General features: G+C 42.5%; 1 protein-coding gene across 5 annotated transcripts in view; it reads right to left on the minus strand.

The window, feature by feature from the left end:
- The window catches only part of camsap1b (calmodulin regulated spectrin-associated protein 1b), a 36,556-nt gene that overhangs the window by 7,191 nt on the left and 5,455 nt on the right, over nt 1-23,910 (minus strand). For 2 of the 5 annotated variants that reach the window (XM_034691416.1, XM_034691417.1), the window contains 9 exons: nt 18,730-18,992; nt 9,425-9,586; nt 7,213-7,293; nt 3,812-3,953; nt 2,336-2,475; nt 2,090-2,186; nt 668-824; nt 175-260; nt 9-93 (listed from right to left, as the gene is read on the minus strand). In XM_034691416.1, the coding sequence (XP_034547307.1) occupies nt 9-93; nt 175-260; nt 668-824; nt 2,090-2,186; nt 2,336-2,475; nt 3,812-3,953; nt 7,213-7,293; nt 9,425-9,586; nt 18,730-18,992 (1,213 nt within the window). Of the gene's footprint in view, nt 1-8; nt 261-667; nt 825-2,089; nt 2,187-2,335; nt 2,476-3,811; nt 3,954-7,212; nt 7,294-9,424; nt 9,587-18,729; nt 18,993-23,910 lie in introns of all 5 variants that reach the window. The other 3 variants (XM_034691415.1, XM_034691414.1, XM_034691418.1) reach the window with 2 other exon arrangements.

Here is a 23,910-nt window from a genome sequence, read left to right on the forward strand (position 1 = left end):
TCGAGTACCTCTGTCTCTTGTCAGGCCAGGCAACAACAGAGCCTCGGGCTTGTCCATCCACTTGAGACAGAGAGTTTGAGCGGTTTCTTTGACCTAAACAGAAACAGAAAAACAATGTATGAGTATAAAAACAGCTGCAGGTCAACATCATATGGCAAGTTGAACAAATGTTACCTGTGCCCTCTTCTCCGTGCTGCTTCTGTTGCCTCTGTCTGAGGGGCAGGAGCGGGTGTGAAGGACTGAAGGTGGGACCCCCTTTACTAAAAGACAAGAAATCAATATTTCTCATTAAGCCAACACACTTTGAGCAGAGAGGATGAGCAGAAAGTTTTAGGACTAGCCAAGTATTCAAGTTAGGCCCAAGACAAACAACCCATGACACTTTTTTCCTCAACCCAGAAAGTGAAACAAATAAAGAAATGTCTGGTACACTTTATGATAACCAAAGCAAATCTTCAGTCCCAACCACAACTACTAACGATGCACACACTGCCAAAATGAGCATTTTATAGTGTAACTGTGTGCACTTTGTCATAGAGTTGGGTGAGGAGGAAGACAAGAGGGCTGGAGGTGGAAGGCACGTGAGCATATTGACCCACCCTTAAAGGGCTACTTTTGGACAGCACTGTGATGAGTGGAATGAAAAGGAAAGCGAGTGAAGACTTACAGGGGATCAGTTTCTTCTGGGTGCAGGAAGTACCTGTTACAGACTTCAGGGCTGCTCTGGTTATCAGCCGCACCAGGGCTGACCAGGAAGCTGCGCTTGGTGGCGTTGGAAATAGGCACTGATGGACGGGCACTCTTAGGCTGAGCTGCAGCTCGAGCTGAGGAGAACAGAGGGGTTGATTATGTCAGGATGTAAAGAGACTGATGCTTGATGTCTGGGGGAAATGCTCAACCAGAGGCATTGGCTTGAATTTTGTATTTTTAGGACATAAATCAAAACTAGGGATGTAATCAATTAATCGAGTATCGATCAATTGATTGTTAAGAATTTACTCGAAACACACATTTCTGTTTTCAATTTTCCGTCACATGGAACAAACATCATGTGGTCTCATATTACTCTCAGCTATCAGGGAGGTGTTTTAAGTTTAAAGCATATGTCTTAGCTGGCGGCTGTGACCATGATTCCACATGTACTTTTTAAAGAGGATCAATACGCAACTGCTGCCAACACAGACACAGACACAGACACAAAGGTTGACAACTTAAACAGGACATTTCCCCACCCTTAGATACAAAGCCAACAGACTGCTGGGAATTGCATTTCTGCATCCGGACTGATTATGACTTGGATGCGCTCCCGGCTGACACCTGACCAAATACACATGTTTATTTTCCAATTAAGAACGAGTAGGCAAAAAACTGAATACCTTGAGTCTGAAGTACTTTTCTGTTCAGTTATCTTGTTGCAGCAAAAACACAATTAGTAGTATGAGCCTTCACTTTATAAGACTATGTCCTCGGAGAATATTTTTATGAGCCTGATTGTTGATAATCAGTGTAAGACATGTTGTATCCGTATTCAATACCGTCCGTTATATGCATTTTGCTGCTATGGAAAATATAATTTAGGGGAAAAACAACATATTTGGCATTGTTTTTGACATAAGATAACTCAGTGTTTTTTTATTGATTCATCAATAATTGATTGTTAACATTTCCAAAGATCGATCATTTAGAATACTTAAAATGTACTTCCCTAATCAAAAAACAAACATCTGACATATGAACAGAAACTTCTGACTAGAGTTTTGCTCAGAAATTGTGCCTATCTTCAACTTTGGTTCCCAAGATATGACATAGAAAGTTTGGGAGCCATTCCTATTTTTTTTCTACACTACCCTTGAGAGGCAAACTGCTCACATCCCAAACATTTGATCTGATAAGCAACTCAGTTTCACCTCACACCACTCGTGTTCCCCCCTGCTACTCAAAGCCAAAGTTAACCCTGATCCCGATCTTGACAAGCTAACATTCTTTAGTGTTCAATGTAAACATTTAAAGTAACAGTGAGAAATCACATCACAGTTAGAGTGATAAGAGACAGAAGAAAACAGAGAAGGAGGGAGAGAGGAGGAGTTACCATCTTTGAACTCTTGGAGATCTCTAGGCTGGACAAACTCCGGCTTGACCGTCTCAAACCACCAGAAGAGCTCAGCAATGAACACCATCACATTGTGCTAAACAGAGAGTACAGGAAACATGGTAATGAGACTTCAATTCACACTTTGGATTGACCTAATGCTTATGAAAACTCCATGAATGACAGACCCTAACTTATGTTGTGTTTATGTTCTGCTTATGAAAACACAGTGTTGTATTTTTGTACCTTAAGCACCAGCGGTGAGTAGAGCATGTCCTCCGTGGTTAGATAGAAACTCTTATTCAGATACTCGTTGGCGAACTCTCTGAGTAGCTGAATGTTGTAAAGGCTATCAGCGATGGAGGGCACTTCCTTCAGGCAAATATCTGATCAGACAGGCAGAGAGCAGGACACATCAGAGTACAACTCAATGACCCGCTGGCTATAAATGTCACACTGACTTGACTGGGACAGTACGTCATGTGCAGGCACCATAAATAGAATCACACATGGATATTAAATTCAATGTGTGAGCAAAAGAAGGTTGATGCTGACTGCAACAGGACTCTTGAGGTCAACTTATGATTAAGAGCGATTAAACTTGGACACTTGGAAAAATCTGATTTTCAGAGATACCTTCAAGTACGTAGTCATTTTGGACATAACATAAGAAATAAAACAGACTTTGATGATCCAGTTTTGAGACTATTTACAAGTGCTTACCAAAAGGGTTCAAATAAATGGTGTAATTTCTAAACTTTATAAGGGATCTATGATAAAGAAACCACAGGATATGTTAAAGAGTAACAGGAGAAAAAGGGTAATTTGTTGATACCAAATTAGATTTGATCAGATATAAGATAAGATAAAACTCTACCTGTTTGGCATTTTGAGTTGTGCTTGTAAAAAAGCCAGTATGAGGCGCTGGTTGCTTTCTGAACCTCCCACAATACAGGAGTAGATTAATATAGTAAATTATATTTATGTTATGGAAAGGATTACTTTCTGTTTACGACTTCAGAAGGATGTATTTATTAAACTCTGGACCAAGTGGACTAACTATGTAAAACCCCTACAGACAGGTTTTGTGGATGATACCATTCCCGGTGGTGCTGTCTTGTCTTAGCTAATTGCATGTTTGTTTGTTAGTTGTTGTTTTTTTATGTGTGATTTTCTGTCACTTATCTCTGCCTGAAATGCTTCTTGCTCACTCTAATGCAGAGTTTCCCAAACTTTTCTGCCTGTGACCTCCAAAATACAGGTGCCAAAGACTTGCGACCCCCACTGTCCCTCGATGTGATTTGATGTGGCTTAATTTAGCTGGTCTGCAGAAAATGAGCCTACCTATATGAGCATGTGGCTGTGTTTCCTGTGCCTCTGGTAAGTTTAGCTACTATTTTTGTGGATATTTTTTACTATAATTGGTAAAATGAACTATTTTCAGATAATTTAAAAAAGAAACATTCTAGAAGACATCTTGCATCCCCCCTATTTGTATCTTGCGACCCCCAAGGGGGTCCCGACCCCCACTTTGGGAACCCCTACTCTAATGTATACACATTGTCTCCCCCAGGTCGTATTTAGTTCCAATAAAAGGAGGATTGCAGAGGAAATTAACATGATTATCTCTTTTATATGTCAATGCTCTGTAATAACAAACTGCTGTCCAATAACAAAAATAAAGAATTAAAAAAAAACTCGGACACTCAGACATGTGCATACCTTCCAGCTTCATGAGGTCTGGGCAGTAGTAGTGGACCACGGCGAGCATTGCGGCTCCGTCACAAACATCTCTCATCAGGTCTTCCAGCAGTGGGAAGAAGGGCAGCTGTCGGCCTGATGCGTGCTCCCTTCGATAGCGCACCTAACCAGCAGGGGGAGAGGACGAGGGTTCAATGAGAAGACAATCAGAATCAGGAAGTACAGCCACGGCAACAACACACAACCATGGTACGACCACCGATACACACGTCATAAAACATCCTAAATGCAGTGACCAGGTTCACAAGTAAAGCTCTCTGTGTGGGATCTACTTCTGAACTAGTCAAGCATATATTGATCAGGGATGTTTCAGCTCCACTGTATGCTATTGGCTATCACATCAAGGTTCTCCCCAGGAGTTTTCACATTTTAAAGCCAATACTCCTCTTTCACTGATTACTTTGATTTTGAAAAGATAACGGTGCAGACTGACGGCACTTTATTCTGCAATTTAGGGGAGAACCCTGAAGAATGCGCTACGTATGAGTAAATGGAGGTGGAGGTGTTATGAACAACACAGAGTGGATGGTCAGCCTTCTTCAGGCTTTAGAGTGAGGGCAGTTAGCAATGGAGTCAAAGTAAGCTACATGGGCCGTCTGACTGAGAGGGAAACTGGGGTAATCACTGGCCCACTTAATGGAATGAGTGTGAGGTTAGCAGAGAAACTCACTCACCCCAGCTGCATTCGTTTTAGAGAGACATACAGCTGATAAGTCGGGGCATTCGTAGCATTTATCTCAGTTTCCACACATCATTAATCAAATTGAACAAGGGCATATTAACCAAACACAACAGACTTCAGTGATCTGCATGAATCATTTTAATAGGCATGTACATCCTCAAAGAGTAGATGAACTGTAGACCTGCACACAATGCCAGAGCACACTGCACTGACTGGAAAAACTGCTGTAACATGATTTACAGATATTCACCGCACGCCGGGGAAACAGCTGTAATGAGTAATCAAAGTGACAGTCTAAGGTCTAACGACAGGTAATGAAAGTGTTTTGGAAATAATGATTCATTCAGCGCTGCAGTTTCTCTGGTATCAAGATGTGAAGATGCTTGCAGTAAAGCCGCAGCTGTTGCATGTATATGTATTTAGTGCTGGGCGATAATTTGATAACGATAATTGTCTTGATATAATTTTAAATAAGAATATAAAAAATGTCCTATAAAAATTTGATATTTAAATGAACTGACAGTCTGACAACGTGCTGACTCTGCTTTAACTATTAACTTAATGCACTTCATTAAATCAACTTTCAGGATGTGAGTAAAGGAAGCGCACAGAGACAACTTCTGCTGTACATTTCAAACACGTTTAATGTCCACCGTAGTACAACTTAACACACTGAATAAACGTGATGCATTCACTGCACTGTGGGAAACAACATTATCCTGCCTGTAACCCTTAGTAATCTTAAAGGGGAGTGCACAACTCAAAACAATACTCAACTAAACTGATACACAGAACAAGATTTTATATATTTGTTGTTAACTTTATTTAAATTTTGGAAATAACCTCAATCTGAGAAAAATAAGAATGTACAAACTAAAACTTCACAAAAATATAATTTTACATAAAAGACCTGCTTCCTTTTAGCACCGTCATAAATGATTGATTCAAGAAGTTTATCAGAAAACTAAATCCAGATACAAACTGACAAACTGTCTTGTATCTTCAACTTTCACTCAGGACCAAAAATCTTCCTTTAAATTTAAATTAAATAATATTTATTGTGATAATTATCGATATAGATATCAAATCAAATATCGAAATATTTTACCGTGATAACATATTTTTCAATATCGCCCAACACTACATGTATTTGTGTGATGTTTGTCTGTTGGTCCCTTGATGAGAAAAAGTTAAAAGATACCAAAACAACGTAACATTGGAGCGCATTAGAAGTTGATTTTTAAGCATAAAATAGAACTATTTTGATCTATTTTTGTCATTAATATTTAAATCATACCTGTCAAATGTTCATTGACTCTTCAGCTCTCAATAAAAATTTATTTTAAGTATTAGCCAGAATGGAGAAGCTATAGACGCAAACAACAAAACAATAGAATTCCTGTACATTTATAGTAGCAATCAAAACCTTCTGCTGCAAACAAGGACATGTGCAATTTTCAGGACATTTACTCTGATGCATGTACTGTGTGGGGGCGTGTGTGTGTGGGGGGGTCACTCAACAGTGCAGGGCCAAGGATTCTGAAACAGATTTCACAAGTCACAGGTGAGACTATCAAACAAACTCAAGGAGCTCTTCTACCACAGTAGTACGTTAGGGGACTCCTCCTGGCTAAGAGGAAACTCTGTACCCATTTGGAGAGCTCCTCTGGCTCCAGCATGCTGTGGGCCAGCTTGTGCATGACATCAGGCTGACACACACATACACAAACAAAGCAAAGATACTGTCAGAGGAGACTGTGGGCACCGTGGAAACAGTGTGTGTGTGCGTGTGTGTGTGTGTGTGTAAGAGAGAGCAGAAGTAAGAGACCGGAGGGAAGGATGACAAAGCAGATCAGTGAGAGGTGGTGTCCAGTGATGGGACTGCAAAGCAGAGGAGAGGTGTGGGTATGGATTTGCTCCTATTCTCACTGGGCAAGCAAATACCACACGCACGCACAGCCAATACACACGGTCTACTTCAGCTTGAAATGAGATAGCACACATTGAGTAGTTATGACAATATCTTTAGAGCACTTCATACAGAGTCAGAGTAATACCCTTACACCTGTGTGATACAGAATGAATAAAAAGAAGAGTGAGCTTTCTCCCCCTCGCTGACACGCTGGCTACAAGCAGCACAGAATGAGCTTGAATGAGCCATGGTGGAGTGTGCACGCACATCAACACAGAACTACGCGTGCAAGGGGGAGAGGGGGGAGAAAATGGGGTTAAAGGGGGTTACGGGGGGCTGGCATCCAACTTACAGGGACAAGCTTCCAATACCATTTGGAGGGAGACTATCCAGTTTGCAGGGACAAGAGAGGGGAGGAGGGACAGATGAGGAACAGGAGCAGAAAAATTAACAGGTCAGAGGTCAGAGACAAAAGGATTGGATCTGCTTCCGGGTTACACAGAGAAAAAGAGAGCAGGGTCAGAGTAAGTCCAAAATGCCATCAAGGTGACATATTCCTTATCAAAACAAAAGATCCCTTTTGTTGTCTTGAACCAAGTTCTTGCTTGATAAAGATGTTTATCCTCCTGGATAAAGACTTAGTGTGAAGTTCCCTGAAGCCACAAATAAGGTGTTACTGGTGTAAACCTGCTGAATACCAAGAATCCTGGTGTTTTGGACTTTTCTCCTGTAAAGAGAGAAGCTTGAGGAGACTCTGAGAGGCTTTACCTTTTGGTGGCTGGGGGACTCGAGAGGGTGGTGCTTGACTTTGTGCTCCCTTTCTGTCATCTCCCTCATCTTCATATTAACCTGCAAAATGAAGCATGACACATACAGGAAGTCAGTACTGAGTCAGGAAACAGGGTTTCTCAAAGAAACCTGGGCCCGTATGCACGTCCAGCCATTACACAAACGGGACCATTAGTCTTAACGTACCATTATGGAACGGCCCATTTGGCCGTAGCATTAGCCGCATGCACGACTGCAAATAATTGGCCAATTAACTAATTAACTAATTGCACCAGGGAACTTCCTGGAAAACCCCAATCCAACAAATTTGAATTGCTCATGGCTTATAAACATAACAACAATAAACATGGTGAGCGGTACCGGTGTGACTGAGAGAAGATCTAGAAAAAAATATATTTCAGAGGAAGAAAAGAAGAATTTAGAATGAACAGCTATTATCAGCAAGTCAATCGTCAAAGATGACAAATAAGGAGAAAGGGAAAGTTTGGCTTCAGATCTTGAACGGGTAAATGCGTGTGGTGTTTCTATTTCGCACAGTAGAAGACCTAAAAAATAAAATAAGCAACATGAAAGCGGCTTTGTTCAACAAGCACTGCCACCAACGTGGTCCAGGTGGAGGACCACCTGTCCCCTCATTGAAGGATGAGGACTTGTTAACGGTGTTGTTTGGGAAGGATTCACTTCACGGTTTTGCTGGTAGGTTACCTAAGACTTATGTTCTAATTCATTCATGTCAAATAATCTACAGAAGTAATTTAATTTACATGGTTATGATTTGGCGTGCACTACAGAGTGGACAGGTGTGGTAATCCTGCTGTTAGCACTTGTAATAGTGGGGTCTACCATCATTAAATATAATGCTTTGTTGGGGTGTTAACCTGGCTCATGCATACCGCTAATCCATTTTTTTACACCATTAGTACAAACAGCCCGTTTTCATCGCTAATGGCTGGACGTGCATACAGGCCCAGGGTATGCAGATAACTCAGTGATGTTTACATCATCTGTAGTAACATTAACTCTGTAAATCTGCGTAAGTTTAACAGGATGGTGATGTTAGTCTTTTAGCTTTGTCCTTACCTTCCAAGAAAGGCTGTCATGTTTTAACTGTTTTTCCCTGTCTTGTGTTTGTGTTTGTGTTTGTGTTTGTGTTTGTGCACAGACATGACAGCTCTCCCTCACAGCAAACATGTCTCATTCTAGTCAGAGTAGTTGTAGGGGAAAGAGTGTTTCATGTTCTGGGGGCAAGTTAGTTTCAGCTTCAAACTTAAGACCGATTCTTCATGGAATGATTATTCAAGGAGGCACTACTACGTGCAATGACATCTCCCTTTCATGTATCCTTAGCTCTGTTTTTATTTCTCTGTCTGCAGTCGTTTGATATCCACATGAAAACGTGTACAGAGAGGAAGTCACCCAAATGATTGGCAGATAAATCTGTGTCCTCTGGGGGAAGTCCACCTCGGAAAACTACCTTTTCTTTTATCGTGGTCACCAGCCTTTCATTTATATAACGTTTCAAATGTTGCTTCCTGAAGAGTTGCATGTAAAAATATATACATAATTACTATCATCTTTCAGTGCCTTGAGTGTGATTAGTCAAGTGCCTGAAATAATACTGATATATTCAATTTTCAAATCCTTAATCCAACAAAAGGGCCAAACATTGCAGACTCTTTGATCTTTGTGTCAAAACGTTTCACTGCTCTGACATTTAAAGGCCAAATAATTATTACACATAACCATAAATACTAACATATTTAGTATATATACACTTTCAACCACTGAGGTGGGGAATGATACAGAATGCCCATCAGCAAGTGGCACCTTCCTCCTCTCAGACAGTGCTGGTGTTGGACATTAGGATGATTTATGGACACACTGAGTCATGGCTTTCGCTGCCTCAGGCTTTGAAAGATGAGTGCAACATGAGCCGATGCCTCTTAAGTGTGCAGCAGATCCACACCACTACTATCTGTCGGCTCCTATGAGCAGCACTGACATGCAGGCTTCAAGAAAACAACCCCTTCTGTTGTCAGTGGTTGCTCTACCTTGTGCTGATTTGACAGTTAAGATTATAATTAGCCAGAGATTTAGAGAATAAATAGGCTTAAATCAGGGAGAAGTTAAGAACATGTGCTGCTGTGTTTCTCTACATGTTTTTGACTCTGTAAGTTGTTGTTTTGTTCACCTTGTTGATCCAGAAGACCATAGCGTCCTCCATGTCAAAGGGCAGCTCCTTGGAGGCACTGAAGGTGGAGAAGCGTTTGACAGAAGCCACCACTTTCTCGATGCTGATCATCTCCACCGTGTACGCCATCATCAGGGCATCGATCATGGGCATGTGAGCGCTCTGTGTGAGGGGGGAGAGAACACAGAATGATTCAATTTCATTGGATTTTTTTTACCCAGGTTCCAATGTGATTAACATCAAAGCTGGAGGCAAAGAAGCTTCGACTGCAATCTAATGCAGACTCAACCAAACAGGACAAACAGAGGAGCTTCTATGTGGAAGTTATTTGATGCTACATGTTTACTCTTTATTCCCATGAGCACTACAGATTATGCTAAAAAAAAAAAAAAAAAAAGCATATTTAAGTGCAATACGTTTATTTAACATTTTAAGTATCCCCTCACTGACTATCCAGTTTATTCAGTTTTGTTCAGCTCCCTTTGGAGTCCCTAAATCCAAAGCTGCAGCCTCATCCCGAGATCGATAAACAAACTTTGATGTGTAAAACTGGTCGATGGGGCTGCATTTAAAATGTTTGTTTTTAACATCCATCAAATATGTTTGGAGGACATATAGAGAATATAAAACACTAATCTGTTTCTCATTTTCACATATTTTGGGATTGTCCTAAAATCACCTTTTATTTGGTAGATGTAGTGAATGCGATCAGAGCTTGATTTTAACTTCAGTTAAAATGTTCCAACTGGGCTGAAAGGGCAGGACAGGTATTTATTACAAATACTATCAGCTGGAAGTAAAAAAGCCATAACCAGGAAACGGCTGAAGAAAGAATCCCCAACATCACTGATGTCTATGTTTCATAAGTTCTGCTGTGGAGAAGTCCTTGTTTATGCCTCCTGTGGACAATCTTGAACTAACAGGACCTTAAGGATTCTAAAGAAATTATTGGACACTTAGGAACTAGACATTCATGCTGTTGAATAACACAGCTCGCCACCCCACTTTGTTTTTGTTTTTTTTCTCCTCTCTGTCCCTTATTATGGTATATTATGTAGAACATTTACCTCACTCACGATGACCCTGTCTGTCTTATGTTTTCAGTACTGTTTGTAAAATATTTGTTACAAAACAACAAAAATAAAGTAAAAAAAAAACAAACACTTATATGTTTCAAGTTGGGGATGTAAGGATACACTCAACCCACAATTTGATTTGAGTTCCAAATTTTGGTTCATGATCATAGACTGTATAAAATATGGACGTAGTATCCGTGACGTCACCCATCTGTTCCTGGGTGCTGTTTTGAAGCCAATCGTTGAAGGTGCATCCTAAACTGCTCAGTCTTCACCGGCTGCCGCCATGTCTGTTATGCTGGACTCAGCGAGTGACGAGAGCAGCGTAAGAGACTTAATGATGTTGAACAAGCGGAAGGAAATGCAGATGGTGTCTTCTACTGTTTCAAATTAATATTGCAATGTAAATTTTGTTGAATCGATTTTAATCCACCCTTCTTTGCACCAATTTTTTAGCGTCTTATATCCTTACATCCCTATTTCAAGTACATCTCAGGGCCTTTAAAGAACAACCATAAGGTGCATTTCGACCAAGATTTACGGGGTCTTTCAGCCCCCAGAACTACTTTACCCTGAACTAAAAGGTTCTGTGCCCCCTTTGTTGTCTGCGTATCGACTGCGGGCTGAAGCCACAGGAAGATTGCGCAAATCAAGCCAATGACGTAAGGAGAAAATGAAAAGTAAACGCACTACACCACCAGACCAGTAGAGGGCAGTAAAACAAAGACAAATGCCATTCATCACAGATGACACCATAGAAGCAGACAGACAGGCAGGTATCATTATGAACACCACAACAGTTAGCCTGTTATCATGAAGAGACTCAGCTTGCACTGTTTTAGATGGTTCTATATTTCATCACAGATGGATTCACTGAATCAACACGTGAGAGGGGATAAACGGGAGTAGCAAAGATGTTTCAACGCGGCTTTAAAATCCTTTTGAACTCAAAAGGCCGTGGCAGAAATCGACCGGTGTTTTGGTTTCAACAGCGACCCAGTTAACTGCCAACTTTCTGCCGGATGCATCCCTCATAAACGTCTTTAGACGATCATTAAATATCTGATGAGGATATTGAATCTTAAAACTCCCTCTGTGTTTCAACAGCTGTGTAAACTCCACAAACACTGTTACATTCAGCTGAAGGTCTCCAGTTTACAGGGTCACTTTTAAAACCGGAACACCGGGAGAGACGCATTCGGGGTGGGCTGAGAGAAGACTACAGTTACAAGCCGCTCAATTAAGAGAATCACAGCTTCTTCCTTTGAAAAGTACACACACATACAAAAAAAGATAGAACAAATGAAAGAAAGAGAAATCAAGTGAATGACAGATGTGTGTGATATTATTGTGGACGACGGGCGGAATAAACACACTGTGGTTAATCTACCAATCAGACATGTTCAGCATTGCAGGCCCCGCCCCCTAAAAGCCCTGGGGCTTTTTGAAAAGTACTACTTTAAAAAGCATGGGCTTTTTAGGGAAGAGGTTATCTACCCCTGAACTAAATTTTCGCCCTGGGTCCACTGGTTGAAACGCACGTAGTTCAGGGGTAAAGTTCCTCGTCTATAGGCAGTAAAGAAACACTCAGTGATCAGTGGACTCAGTATCGGTTGTGGATAAATGGATGAGATTAATCGATTACGGGACAGTCTAATCCAGATCTGTAGTAGTACAGTCTGGAGGTTCTTGTATCTTTAAATAACCAACCCAGGTTAATCAAAAGTTAAACCTCTCATTCAGCACAGTGGGTGTCTGCCCTTAAATCCACTCTCTTTATCTTAATGCAATCAAGAGACGCAGCAGGAGCCGCTTCTCCTTAAAATGCCCAACACATGATCCCATCGAGTAAAAATACTTCCCCTGTAGCCAGAGTGGGAGTGATCACCTGCCAAACAATAATAAAACTGCTGAGTAACCCCCTTTCACATCAATCCATCTAAGATCCCATCTCACATTAAGGCCTGTTACTAAGGGTTACTCATTACTCAAAACAATCAACAAGTAGCAACTGAATCCATCCCAGAACAAGTACAGACATGATATTGTTTAAGTCAGTGCTCTGTGTAACATGCTGCTAGACTAATCCAATTGGTGATGGAAGTGCTCAGAGATTAGGCTTGTTAATATAACGAATGAGAGCTATTCAGAGCTCTCGTCACAGCAGGACCTGCACCGACAATAAGAGGGGAAATCTACTTCCAGGCAAACAACAGCACAGTCATAAATAAGAGGGAGAAGAGAGGATGAAGAGTACAGAGAGGAAGCTAATGGTGCTCTGGTTCTGCTGGCTCATTGGATTCACTCAGACAGTCGCAGCTGTTCTGCTGAGCTGCTTAATGTTTGTACAGGGAATTTAAGCCTTGCAGCTATTTTACATTCATTCTCTCTCTCTCTTCAGACTAGCTTCATCTCTAATCAAGGCTCCTTCAGCTCCGCCTCTGTACAGGTTATCCTACTAGTAATACTACACCATCATTAATATCTCATTTTGGTTTAATACTCAAGAAATGTATTGCAGCGATCTGCAGATTTGTCCAAAGAGAAAAGAAACACAAGCAGCAACAAGCCCAAAGTTCCCCCAAATACTTCCAACACATTCATTCATAGTAACAACACACAAAACTGTGAATATGCTGGTTCCAGCATAAACCAGTAAGCCAGTCTGGATCTGTGATGGAGGAAATATATGCAAAATGATGATGTAGCATCAATCAGTCTTTATTCATATAGCGCCAAATCACAACAAATGTTATCTCATGATGCTTCACAAACAGAGCAGGTCTAGACTGTACTCTATGTTAAATTATTAACAGAGACCCAAGATCAAGACAGGGTAAGATCCAGTCCATCTTACAGGACAGGACTCAGTCTGATCTCATCTCAATCCACCATGAGCAGAGCACTTTGCAGCATTTAGCAAGTAGGGATGGGCAATGATTTTCAAATATTCTAATATTGGTTCACTTGGTAAAAATCCAAGAGTTACTTCGAATATTTTCTCATTTTAAAAGTACAAATTTTCATGGTTTTTACAGGAGCCTGGTTGTAATATGGTTTTCCCATCAGATGGTGACTATAGAGCGTCTTGAACATAGACTGTATAAAATATGGACGTAGTGTTCATGACGTCACCCATCTGTTCCTGAGAGCTGTTTTGAAGCAAATCGACGGCAGCAGCCATATTGGAAATGCGGAACTCAACCAGGCAGAGTGTGACGTAGTGTGAGCCTCCTAGCCAATAGCTATGTGTTCCCGACGGCGAGTCACGTCAGTCATGTCCTTATTTGGGCAAAAACTCATAATCTTAATACCTTCTGAACCGTCGTTTTTTGAACCAGGCTGTAAACATGTTAATTAATGCTGCAAAGATCGTCTTTTTCCCACTCATGTCTATGTGGTTTCCGGTGTTTCTGCAGCCAGCCTCAAGTGGATTTTTGATGAATTGCAGTTTATAACACTTCCGGTGTTGCCGCTTGGTCTTGAAGCTGTTTCCTAATCGCATTAAATAGCAAAAGAAGAAGAAGAAAACATTTGCGTCAGTAGTGGCAATTTTCCCTGTTTCTGAATCTCACACCACTACACACTAGGGATGCACGATATTATCGGCACATTATTGGTATCGTCCGATATTGGCTTTAAAATAAACTATCGGATATCGGCCAACACGCTGATATCCGTCTGCACACATGGGCTCATGTTTTAAGTTGCGTTTGAATTTAAGCAGCAGTCTGTAAGGTACCTGTAACTGACTAATTTAGGCACATTTACTGTCAGAGAGTAAACCATTTTATTTAATTTGGGTTTAATTGCTGGTTTTAACCATAGACTGTATAAAATATGGACGTAGTATCCGTGATGTCACCCATCTGTTCCTGAGGGCTGTTTTGAAGCCACGGTGGCACTATGTGTTCCCGACCGGGAGTCACGTCAGTCATGTCCTTATTTGGGCAAAAACTTGTAATCTTAATATCTTCAGAAATGTCACGTTAGAAAAAAATTCACCCCCGTACAGTGTGTGCCGATAGAGAGATTAGCTACATAGAGCCAAGCCGTTTTGTGAACCAGGCTGTAAACATGTTTATTAATGCTGCAAAGATCATCTTTTCCCATTCATGTCTATGTGGTTTCCAGTGTTTCTGCAGCCAGCCTCAAGCGGATTCTCGATGTATTTAAGTTTATAACACTTCCGCATGGACTTCATTGTTTGAGACCGGAGGTTGCTGCTTGGTTTCAACGCAACTGCCACATTTTAACTGGGGGGGGGATTATTCAAATAATCGTAGAATAGATACCAATGATTATCCAAGTAGTATTTTTGGCTTGAAATCCCTGTCCCTATTAGCCAGTTACAGCGGCAAGGAAAAACTTCTTTTAACAGGCAGAAACCTCGAGCAGGACCAGACTCATGTTAGACAGACATCTGCCTCGACTGAGTTGGGGTTGTAAAGAGGGATAGAGCAGAAGAGAGAGAGATGATAGTGGTAAGATTTAGAAAACAATGTTGAATCATGGAGTATTTACTGCCCAAGTGTCAGTAAGTAGAGCTCAGCGCGGAACAAAAGGGCAAATATAACAGTATGGTGTGCAGTTAGTCTTTTGTTCTCCTCCAACACTTTCTCCTCCCAGCACACCGTGGAGCTCCACGGGGAGGAAGGGCTGCTGTTGCCCTGAGCTGTATGGGTGTGTGAACGCTGACTGACTGACAGACAGACAGAGACGCACACACAGACTTTAAGTGGACTTGAGGACGAGCTATGATGGTTCAACAAGCCCCAGCTGTTGCCCCGACAGGCGTCAAAAGAGGTGCAGAGGAGCAGTCTGTGGGTGCAGAGTCTTACTGATTCACGCCAACATACAAGCAGGAGGATGTGAGTTGCTATGGAAACACCTTGTCAAGTCAGCAAACTTGGATTTGGGGGGGGGTGGGTCCAACAGTCTATCAGAGATAAGGGGTGTCCCACTCAGGATTTTCCATTTCCTCACCAGGCTTTGTGTCTGGCTGCTCTCACACAGGCCCGCGTGGATTATTTCGTCAGGCTGCTTGGAGGAAATGCCGTCACACACACACACACACACACGCTTACACACTCAGACACACACCCCTGACTCGCCAGCCTGCAGAGAGGAGGACCTGCTTTACACATCATATCTGGTTACCATGGTAACAAAAGGGTAGGAAGATGGCTGGGAGCGAGCGAGCTGGTTGGTGTTCACTCTTTTCCTGTGTGAAGTGTGATGCTGGTTAAAATGTGAGACATGGGAGAGAGAGTGTGTGTACGTGTGTGTGTATGTGTATGTGTATTTGTGTGTGTGTATTAGAGCGCCTGGCTTCATCAACTGTGCTGTGACGTTGATGTGTTGCTGTTGACTCAAGTAATAAACTAACAGATGTGTGTTGCAGACGGGGGACGTTTAATCTGTTCACAAACATCAACAGTAGAACATTCGTATGAAAGGGTCAGCAGACTGAAGTCAGCACATTTCTGCACGATCATGCATGACATGACCTCTCAGCGATTATTTATCGTCCACAGAAACAACTAATGAACAGCAAAAAGTCAAAGCTGGATGATAGGCAGGAAACATTTTTGAAGAGCCAGCATTCAGCTTACATGCAGCTGAGAAATATACCCCAGACAATAACATCCGTTCTCAGCAGTGTGACAGCAGAGTAACCCTCCTGACGCTGACACACCTCATCAAGCCGCCTGTTTCTAGAGGTCACCGGACGTCCATTGTTTTTTAGGATGTGTACATTCTTTTGCAGGGATGGGTCATGATTTTTAAGTATTGAAATCAACTAGCTCATGCGACTATTATCTCTCCTTCAAAATACATTTTTCCAGGTCGAGCTGTGATTGGATACTAACGCCAGATGGTGGCTGTAGTCCATCTGAGCCCCAATTTATACAGGGACCTTGTGCACCGTGTTGCATCAGCGCCACTGGTTTGCTCCGTCTGACAGCGTGTTTGAAGCGTAGCGCGGCTCAGAGCAGCCAGGATCAGCTGGGTTCAGAGAGCAACATACAAACAGGTTACAGAGCCTGTCTGTGGTTGAATTTCTGCTCATTTGGATAGTATTCTGTTACTTACATACTGAGTATGCTGCATAACTGTAAAGTTTAATTTTTTGCAGGTTTAGATGAGTTTCAAATTAATATTCTGCTCTACATCATGTCCTGTTACCTTCTGACCCAGACTCACATCTTAAAGTTCTGTTGTTGTCGATCACGGATATGTGGCTGTTTGTAGCTGTTAACAATTACATCCATTATCAATGAGTATTCCTGATCTATACGATCTTTTAAACAACTTGGGAGTTCGTGTATGGTGTTTTATTTTGAAATTGAGCAGATGTAGCATGCGATCCTAGTGCCTGACTTCATGTCAGGCGGAGGAGTACTTCTATGTTGCGGCCACAAATAGTGCAAAAACAAATAGGCTTTCTGGCGGCAAAGTGAAGTGCTGAAAAAAAATCCCAGTAGAGCGTACACCTAAACCAAGGTGAGTGCCTGGGTTGGAATCCTTCAAAATTTGCCAAATTATGTGGCAGAAATGGCCCCGTCTGCACAAACAGTAGCCTAGCTTACGTACCATTTCTCCCTACAGTTTCTCATTACAGGGGCTGAGCTGAGCAGCATCTGTTGTGACTAGTACAACTACTGTCTGTGCTTGGCAAGTTGGCCTTCCGGACGGCATATATTGATCTAACATCGTTTTAAAATCTAATAAATTGATTGTATCAACACTAGGATATAACGCATTGGATTTAAGCACGGTAGACCTTAAATGGATGTGATTTTTTTTTTGCACTTTTAATGATAAAGAAGTTAAACGTTACTCAATTCAGGCTGCCTGTCTGTCTGTGACGTCATCGCCTGGTGGGTGGCGGAGGAGAAGCCAGCGAGTGAGAAATGATTAAGCCACACACACTGGACCATAATGATTATTGTCCAGTGTGTGGAAACACTTTGGCTTTTGCAGAGACAGAGATGTTCTAAATAATTCGCTCGCTGTTCGTGGGATATGTAAAGGTCAAGTAAAGTACCACGGCAACACCACAAATCTATCCAGCCACCTACTAAGGCACCATGGGATTTCATTGCTGCAGCAGTAGTGCAAGGTAACATCAGCTCTGCAGAAGCCTCAGGCCTCGCAAGCATGTTTAGTCAGAGACTAGGACAAAACTCGGCTCGGGCCTTTATTTCACATTCACACTGGTTACATTTTTGGCTAAAAAGTTACTGAATCGATTTCAAGTCACTGAATCGTTTCGACTTGTATCTTTCTAAATGAACCAATGTCTTCCTTTAATCGTGATACGACTCGAATCGTTAAAAAGAATCGTTACACCCCTATTTAAAACTCATACAACCCCACTTCAAAAACACTGAAATATCCCTTTAACAATCTATTAATCAATACTTGATTAGTTTTGTCAGAACTGTTCATGGTAACTGTAATATATTAGTGACAGTGATATAACAAGACCATGTTCTAAAGTTTAGCTAAAGACAGAAGAAACACAAATGTGGGAAAATATGTAGAAGGTTTTAAGAGCCACAGCAGGTCCAGCCAACAACTCCCAACATCGACTGAAAACAACATTACCATAGCAAAATAACAAACAACACCAACTCTACTCACAACCTTCTCTCGCAGGAATGTCCTTGCATGACCAGCATGAGTAACATTCAAATTCCACCTCTTAATATGAATAAGAGCAGATAAGTGTGCAGCCAAATCACTGGAGTCTGTTCCACTAATTCAGGCAATAAAACACGTCTGAGGCTCATTTAGATTCAGTGTTTCTGTGAAACTGTTGGAAACACGTTTTTAATTATATCTTTTCTACATGGGCTGTTTTAAGAGCCGCTGGCTGACACTGATTGTACTGCTGGATCAGGATAAAAGGGATCGCCTCTTCCACTGATGTCACTGTGGTGAGATAATACATCAGAAGCAGGAAGAGCTGGGGGATGTTACAGGTAATGTGCAAAGTTATTATAGCTTGTGGCCTGGTTTCCTTCTTCTCTGACACACAATCTTAGCTACAAGTGGTATTCAGTAAAAGCCACTGCAGGATCATAGCCTGTTTTAAGCTGGGTAACGAACCAGAGTAGTAATATTGCGTTTCAACTTCACCAGGAGAAGTAGATTAAATCGAATCTGATCAAGAAGGTTGAACAAAATGTGGATGTTGACTCAATAACAAACACCACTCACCATTTTGATGGGCGCACATGCCAGGTCCTCGTCTGTGACAGGCGTGTCGTCACTTTCTACAACATAAATTCCCTTCCTCGACAGAGCCTGGATGACAGACAGGTGGGACTGAAGAGACGCCGCCTGCTCCGTCTTGAGGATGAGGGAGCAGACGCGGCAGTAGAGTTCACAGGACAGCAGCAGGCGGATGACAGGCGGCTTGATGTGTTCCTGGTCGTACTGGTCTGTGTAGAAGGGGTCCCTTAAGTCCTCTGGAATATGGTCTGAAATGGAAAGATCAGTAAAATAAATAATGGGATAGTATTTAAGACCCGAAGGCTGACATGTGGATTAGCTAATGAAGAATACAGTAAGAGAATGCATTTTAAATATGCATCTTTAATGCCAACATTTCATTCTGCCAGATCCTACCCCCATCAAACTTCCACAATGTGCTAGAGGAATGTGCCAAACCAAAGCACTTAACATGTTATATTTGCTCAATGGCAGCCTCAGTGTACTTGACGCATATGGCTGTTTGTTCTTGTAAGTCACAGCTTATCGCCTCAGGACTGCACCGGGAACGGATTCTTGTTCACCTCAGATAGAGGACACTTCTCAGGTGACATATTGGGCTTTTCCAGTACTCATTTCAAAAAGCCTCAAAAACTAAAAGAGAACAATGACCCGCACAAGGGAGTCTGTTGCTTTGGATGTGAGGTCATTTCAAAACCAGATCCCACGGCCATATAAGGGCAAGGGATGAAGCACTTGACTTCTGGCATGCACCGACCAAATATATACAGTAAGATAACCATTTTATTGAGGCTTAAAATAGGCAGAAAATGTTGCACAAAACCTGTCCAAAAACCTGCACCACACAAAATGGTGTGGTGGCAGAAATATCCCTGTTCTGTTAAATCCGTGTCTGAGCTGCAGGAACACAGTGTAAGCCGTATGTGTGTGTGTGATGTGTTCTTAGTGTCTGCTCTGACTGACGGGATAAAGAGAGCAACTCATCAGCAATCTCCTGCTCACAAAAACCAGGAAGGCAGGCAGGCTGCTTCTTGCAGCTTCTTTTGTGGATGATAACTCACCGAGCATAAATGCTGTACTGCAGAAGTAAGGAGGCAACTTGGTTCAGAGATATATTTTTAAACATGGAATAGAAAACAGAAGAAATAGGAAGCGTGACAGAGCAAGACTGAACATGAGGTCTGCCTTCAGCTGCCTAGTTCTGGATAACTGAGCATCACGATACCTTCAAAGCATGTTATTCTCACATATACCCTCAACAGGGGGACTTATAGACTGATCTTAGCAGTGCTAGCACCACCAGCCTTCACTCCTCCTTGCAGGATAATGTCAACATGCCTGTGCTGGTTACAAATCGCTCCTGTTGAATGTTAATATGCATGTTAAACCAGACACAGCCTGCATCCAACTTGAGCTCCATTTTTAGAAGCAAAAACTGCCAAACCGGGTCACGCTGCAAGACCCCAGCTGTCATCTGTGCTTGTTTGCTTCCAGGTAGTAAAGCATTATGGCATTATGGCAGGAGCCATTGCTTGGAGCTACAGCCAAGCTAGTGGATGCACTACAGCTAACGGCCAAATTCCACTAGATCCGTGTCCGGTCCATCACGGCACCAGATCTGATAGGTTTCTATTCTATTCCAATGTGTCAACTTCCACTGGATCCACTCCATTGTGTTCTGGCTGCGTCTCTGATCCAGCAGGTCGGAGCCCTCCAGATCAGATACGCAAGACTTCTACTTTTGCCGGATGCCAAAGCTCAACGCATCAATCTCAACACTGCAGATGGAGCGGGACAGGAAGTCAGGCACCAAAACAAAATGAAAACATCTGCTTTATTTTCAGAATAAAACACCGGATTGTATTTCACTTAACTACAACAACAAAACTTCATGCTGAGCGGAGCCAGGCCTGGAGTCAAAAGGTCAGAGGTTTTCAGAGGATGATAAGGACAGCGTGGATGAGGAGAGGAGGAGGAGGAAGAGTAGGAGAAGGAGGATCCTTGATTCAGTTATTACCGCTGGAAAACCTCGGTCACATGACTCCAGCTCTCCAATGGTCCTGCTCCATGCAGCGTTCAAAAAACGTAACCGGAGGGTGTTGACAGACGAGAGAGCACAGAGCGTTGCCCCTGCGGTGTAGGGGCGACGCAGAAAATCCGCCCTAATACTAGCAGGCTGAAGTGGAGCAAACATATCAAGTCAGAAGAGAAACAATAATATTTTGATTGCTGTTTTTTCTGCTGATGTAAATCCATAAGTCGCCCATAATGGCCGACATCTCAATCAGGAAACGAGAGCATTTGTTTTGATGCCATAAAACTCCCTGATAATGCAACTCGGTTGTTATGCAAGAACGAGCCTCCACTGTCTAACATGATTAACCATGCAGCCTTCATATTAGCAGCTGCTCATGCTCACATCAAGTCCATCCTGTATATCATGCTCCACAAGCAGTAAAACACTCACTAATATGCCCTTTACCGCTGTGTAGACACATGTTGCAAACAGGGATTTTATTGTGGAGCAGCATGTATCTACTAAGCATTACACTCAGCAGTGAGGGTCATTCCTGGAGAGCTGTGTCTCAGTAAACAAAGCCATTAAAACAGGGGGAGTGATTGTGTGTGAAAACAAAGGGGGCTGGTCGGGGCGAGACTTCACGTTTGACTTCATTGCACAGACAATAATGTTGTGTGGCAGCTGCCCCCCATTCTCCTACCACCAGAAGCCAGGCAGCAGATCAACGCTGGGACGGGGCGGAGCAGGAGGACGGGGGCCTGGCAGCGAGACTCAGGATGTGCTGCAGCAGAGTCAATCAACCGTGAGCAGCACCAGACCACGATGAGCACAGGCGAGGCAGAGAGCAGGGCGAGGACCAGCAATGTGCCTGCAGCCATGACAGGTGCTCACTCTCGCTGGCAGTGTGACTGGCTGTCTGTGGCTCGCTCAGGCGGGGAGCAGCTGTGGCACACGCAGAGGGCAGTAGGACAGGAGGGCATGGACACAAACACAGACCTGCATGATTGAAGACAATACAGGAAACCCACCGTGATGACTATAAACCAGATGCACTTCAATCCCTGACATCCAGCCCCAGCAGCACGTCTTCAATATGGAACGGCATCGCTGTAACTGCGTAACTGGCACTGTGTGTGTCTGTTTTTCATTATACGAGCCGTGCAAACAACTGTATAGTATTAGTTCCTCCATGACTACAGCACTGTCCACATTACAGGCCAGTTTCCATAGTGTCCAACACGCTTTCATGAGGCTCCACTTAGTTTAAAATTCCATTAAAACTAAATGCATGTTTTTTAACAGAAACCTACCATTGCCCAACAGCCCCCTCAAAATCTCCTACCTGGATGGTTCAGAGATTGTGTATGTTGACAGCTATAAATATCTAGGAATCTGGCTTGACAGTAAACTTTCTTTTGATACACACATAAACAAACTGCTCACTAAGGTCAAATCCTGTATTGGTTTTCTTTATTGCAACAAATCGTCCTTCACACACTCTGCTAAACAGCTTCTGGTTAAAATGACAGTTCTCCCAATTCTTGACTACGGTGACATAGCCTACAAGTCTGCTTCCAACACTCTCCTTCACAAACTGGATGTCATTTACCACGCTGCTATCCGTTGAGTCACTGGAGCCCCTTTCACCTCTGTCACCTGTACTCTCAGCTGAACTGGCCCTCACTCCACTCTTGCAGACAAACACACTGGTTTCTATTCATTTACAAATCCCTCACTGGTAAAACCCTGTTATATCTACAGTCACTGATCAAACTTCACAGCACAAACCGTAGCCTGCGCTCAAGTAACTTTATCAACCTCATCACACCCAAAGCCCAGACCTCCCTTGGACCCACCTCCTTCCAGTATTCCGCTGCAAACGACTGGAATCACCTGCAACAATCCCTAAAGCTGACCTCTCTCATTCCACTCGCCACTTTCAAAAACTTATCACACCCCATAACTCAACATCACTGCACTTGCTTTTAAGTTGTTCACTGCTGTCATATTTTTGTATTGTATTGTTCTGTTTCTAGGTTTCTCTGTTCTTTGTTTTGTTTTTATTTATTGTCCTGCCACCTGTGTTGCCTTTTTCGCCCAGGTCGTTATTGTAGATGAGAATTGGTTCTCAATTGACTCACCTGGTTAAATAAAGGTTAAATAAATAAATACAATTAGCAATGTAGCAAACGCCATATGAGCCATGGGGTGAACATCACATGGGCCTCGTTTATTCAGTTCCCATGAGAGGGTGATAATTGTGGCTGCACCTGAGGGATGTCTCCCTCTGGGCCACCAAAGCTTTGGGGCCAATGTATGCTTCAGCCCGTGTTCAGCTGTGTGATGCACTCTTCTTGTTTGTACAGAGTTTGTTATGTGTCATTTTTCAGCCTGCACAGTTAGCAAGGAACTATAATGACAGACCAAGAACTGAGCAAGCAAATGTCTACGAGACCTACTCTGGGAAAAGTAATGAGCCTGGAAGTAAATAGAAAAGAGTCTGGGTCATCATTAAAACTCATACCTTACTTTTATTGGTTTACTATGAAAGTTTGAGTGGCGTAAGGGACTCATTATAATGACTGCAGATGGAGTAAAGCAGGTCAGACAAAGGAAAGCTCTAGAATAATTATGTTTGATTTGAACAGAGTCTGCACTGATACAGCAAACATGCAAAGCAGTAAACGGTGCTGGGACTTGTGCATCAGATAGCTAAGCCTTGAAACTGACTAAGCTCTTAGTTATGATAAGGCCGTGGCATGCAGCAAATCCAAGGTAAACAGCAGCCCTACAGTAAAAACAATGGCCACATCATGGGATGTTAATCCTGCAACACGTCCAGGCTTACGCAGGTGTTTGAACGCCTGCCAAACAGCCAGCATGATCTCAGTCTCCTTGTTTGAGTTTAGAGGTTAAAAATTCATTATGTGAGCGAGGTCTCTCAGAGAGAAATTAGGCCAACATTCTCACACAACAGGATTTCTTCTCATAGCTAAGAGATACTGGACCGCAGGACCTATACTAGTTCAGTGCAGTAAATCTGAAAACATGCTAAGACTGGTGGCTGGATATGAAGGGGAGATACCTCTCCAGTAGAGCTTCAGGATCACTATTTTACTCAGGAATGAACCAACTACAGTAATAAA

This window comes from Notolabrus celidotus, chromosome 9, assembly GCF_009762535.1.
Source record: "Notolabrus celidotus isolate fNotCel1 chromosome 9, fNotCel1.pri, whole genome shotgun sequence".
Classification (NCBI taxonomy): Eukaryota; Metazoa; Chordata; class Actinopteri; order Labriformes; family Labridae; genus Notolabrus; species Notolabrus celidotus.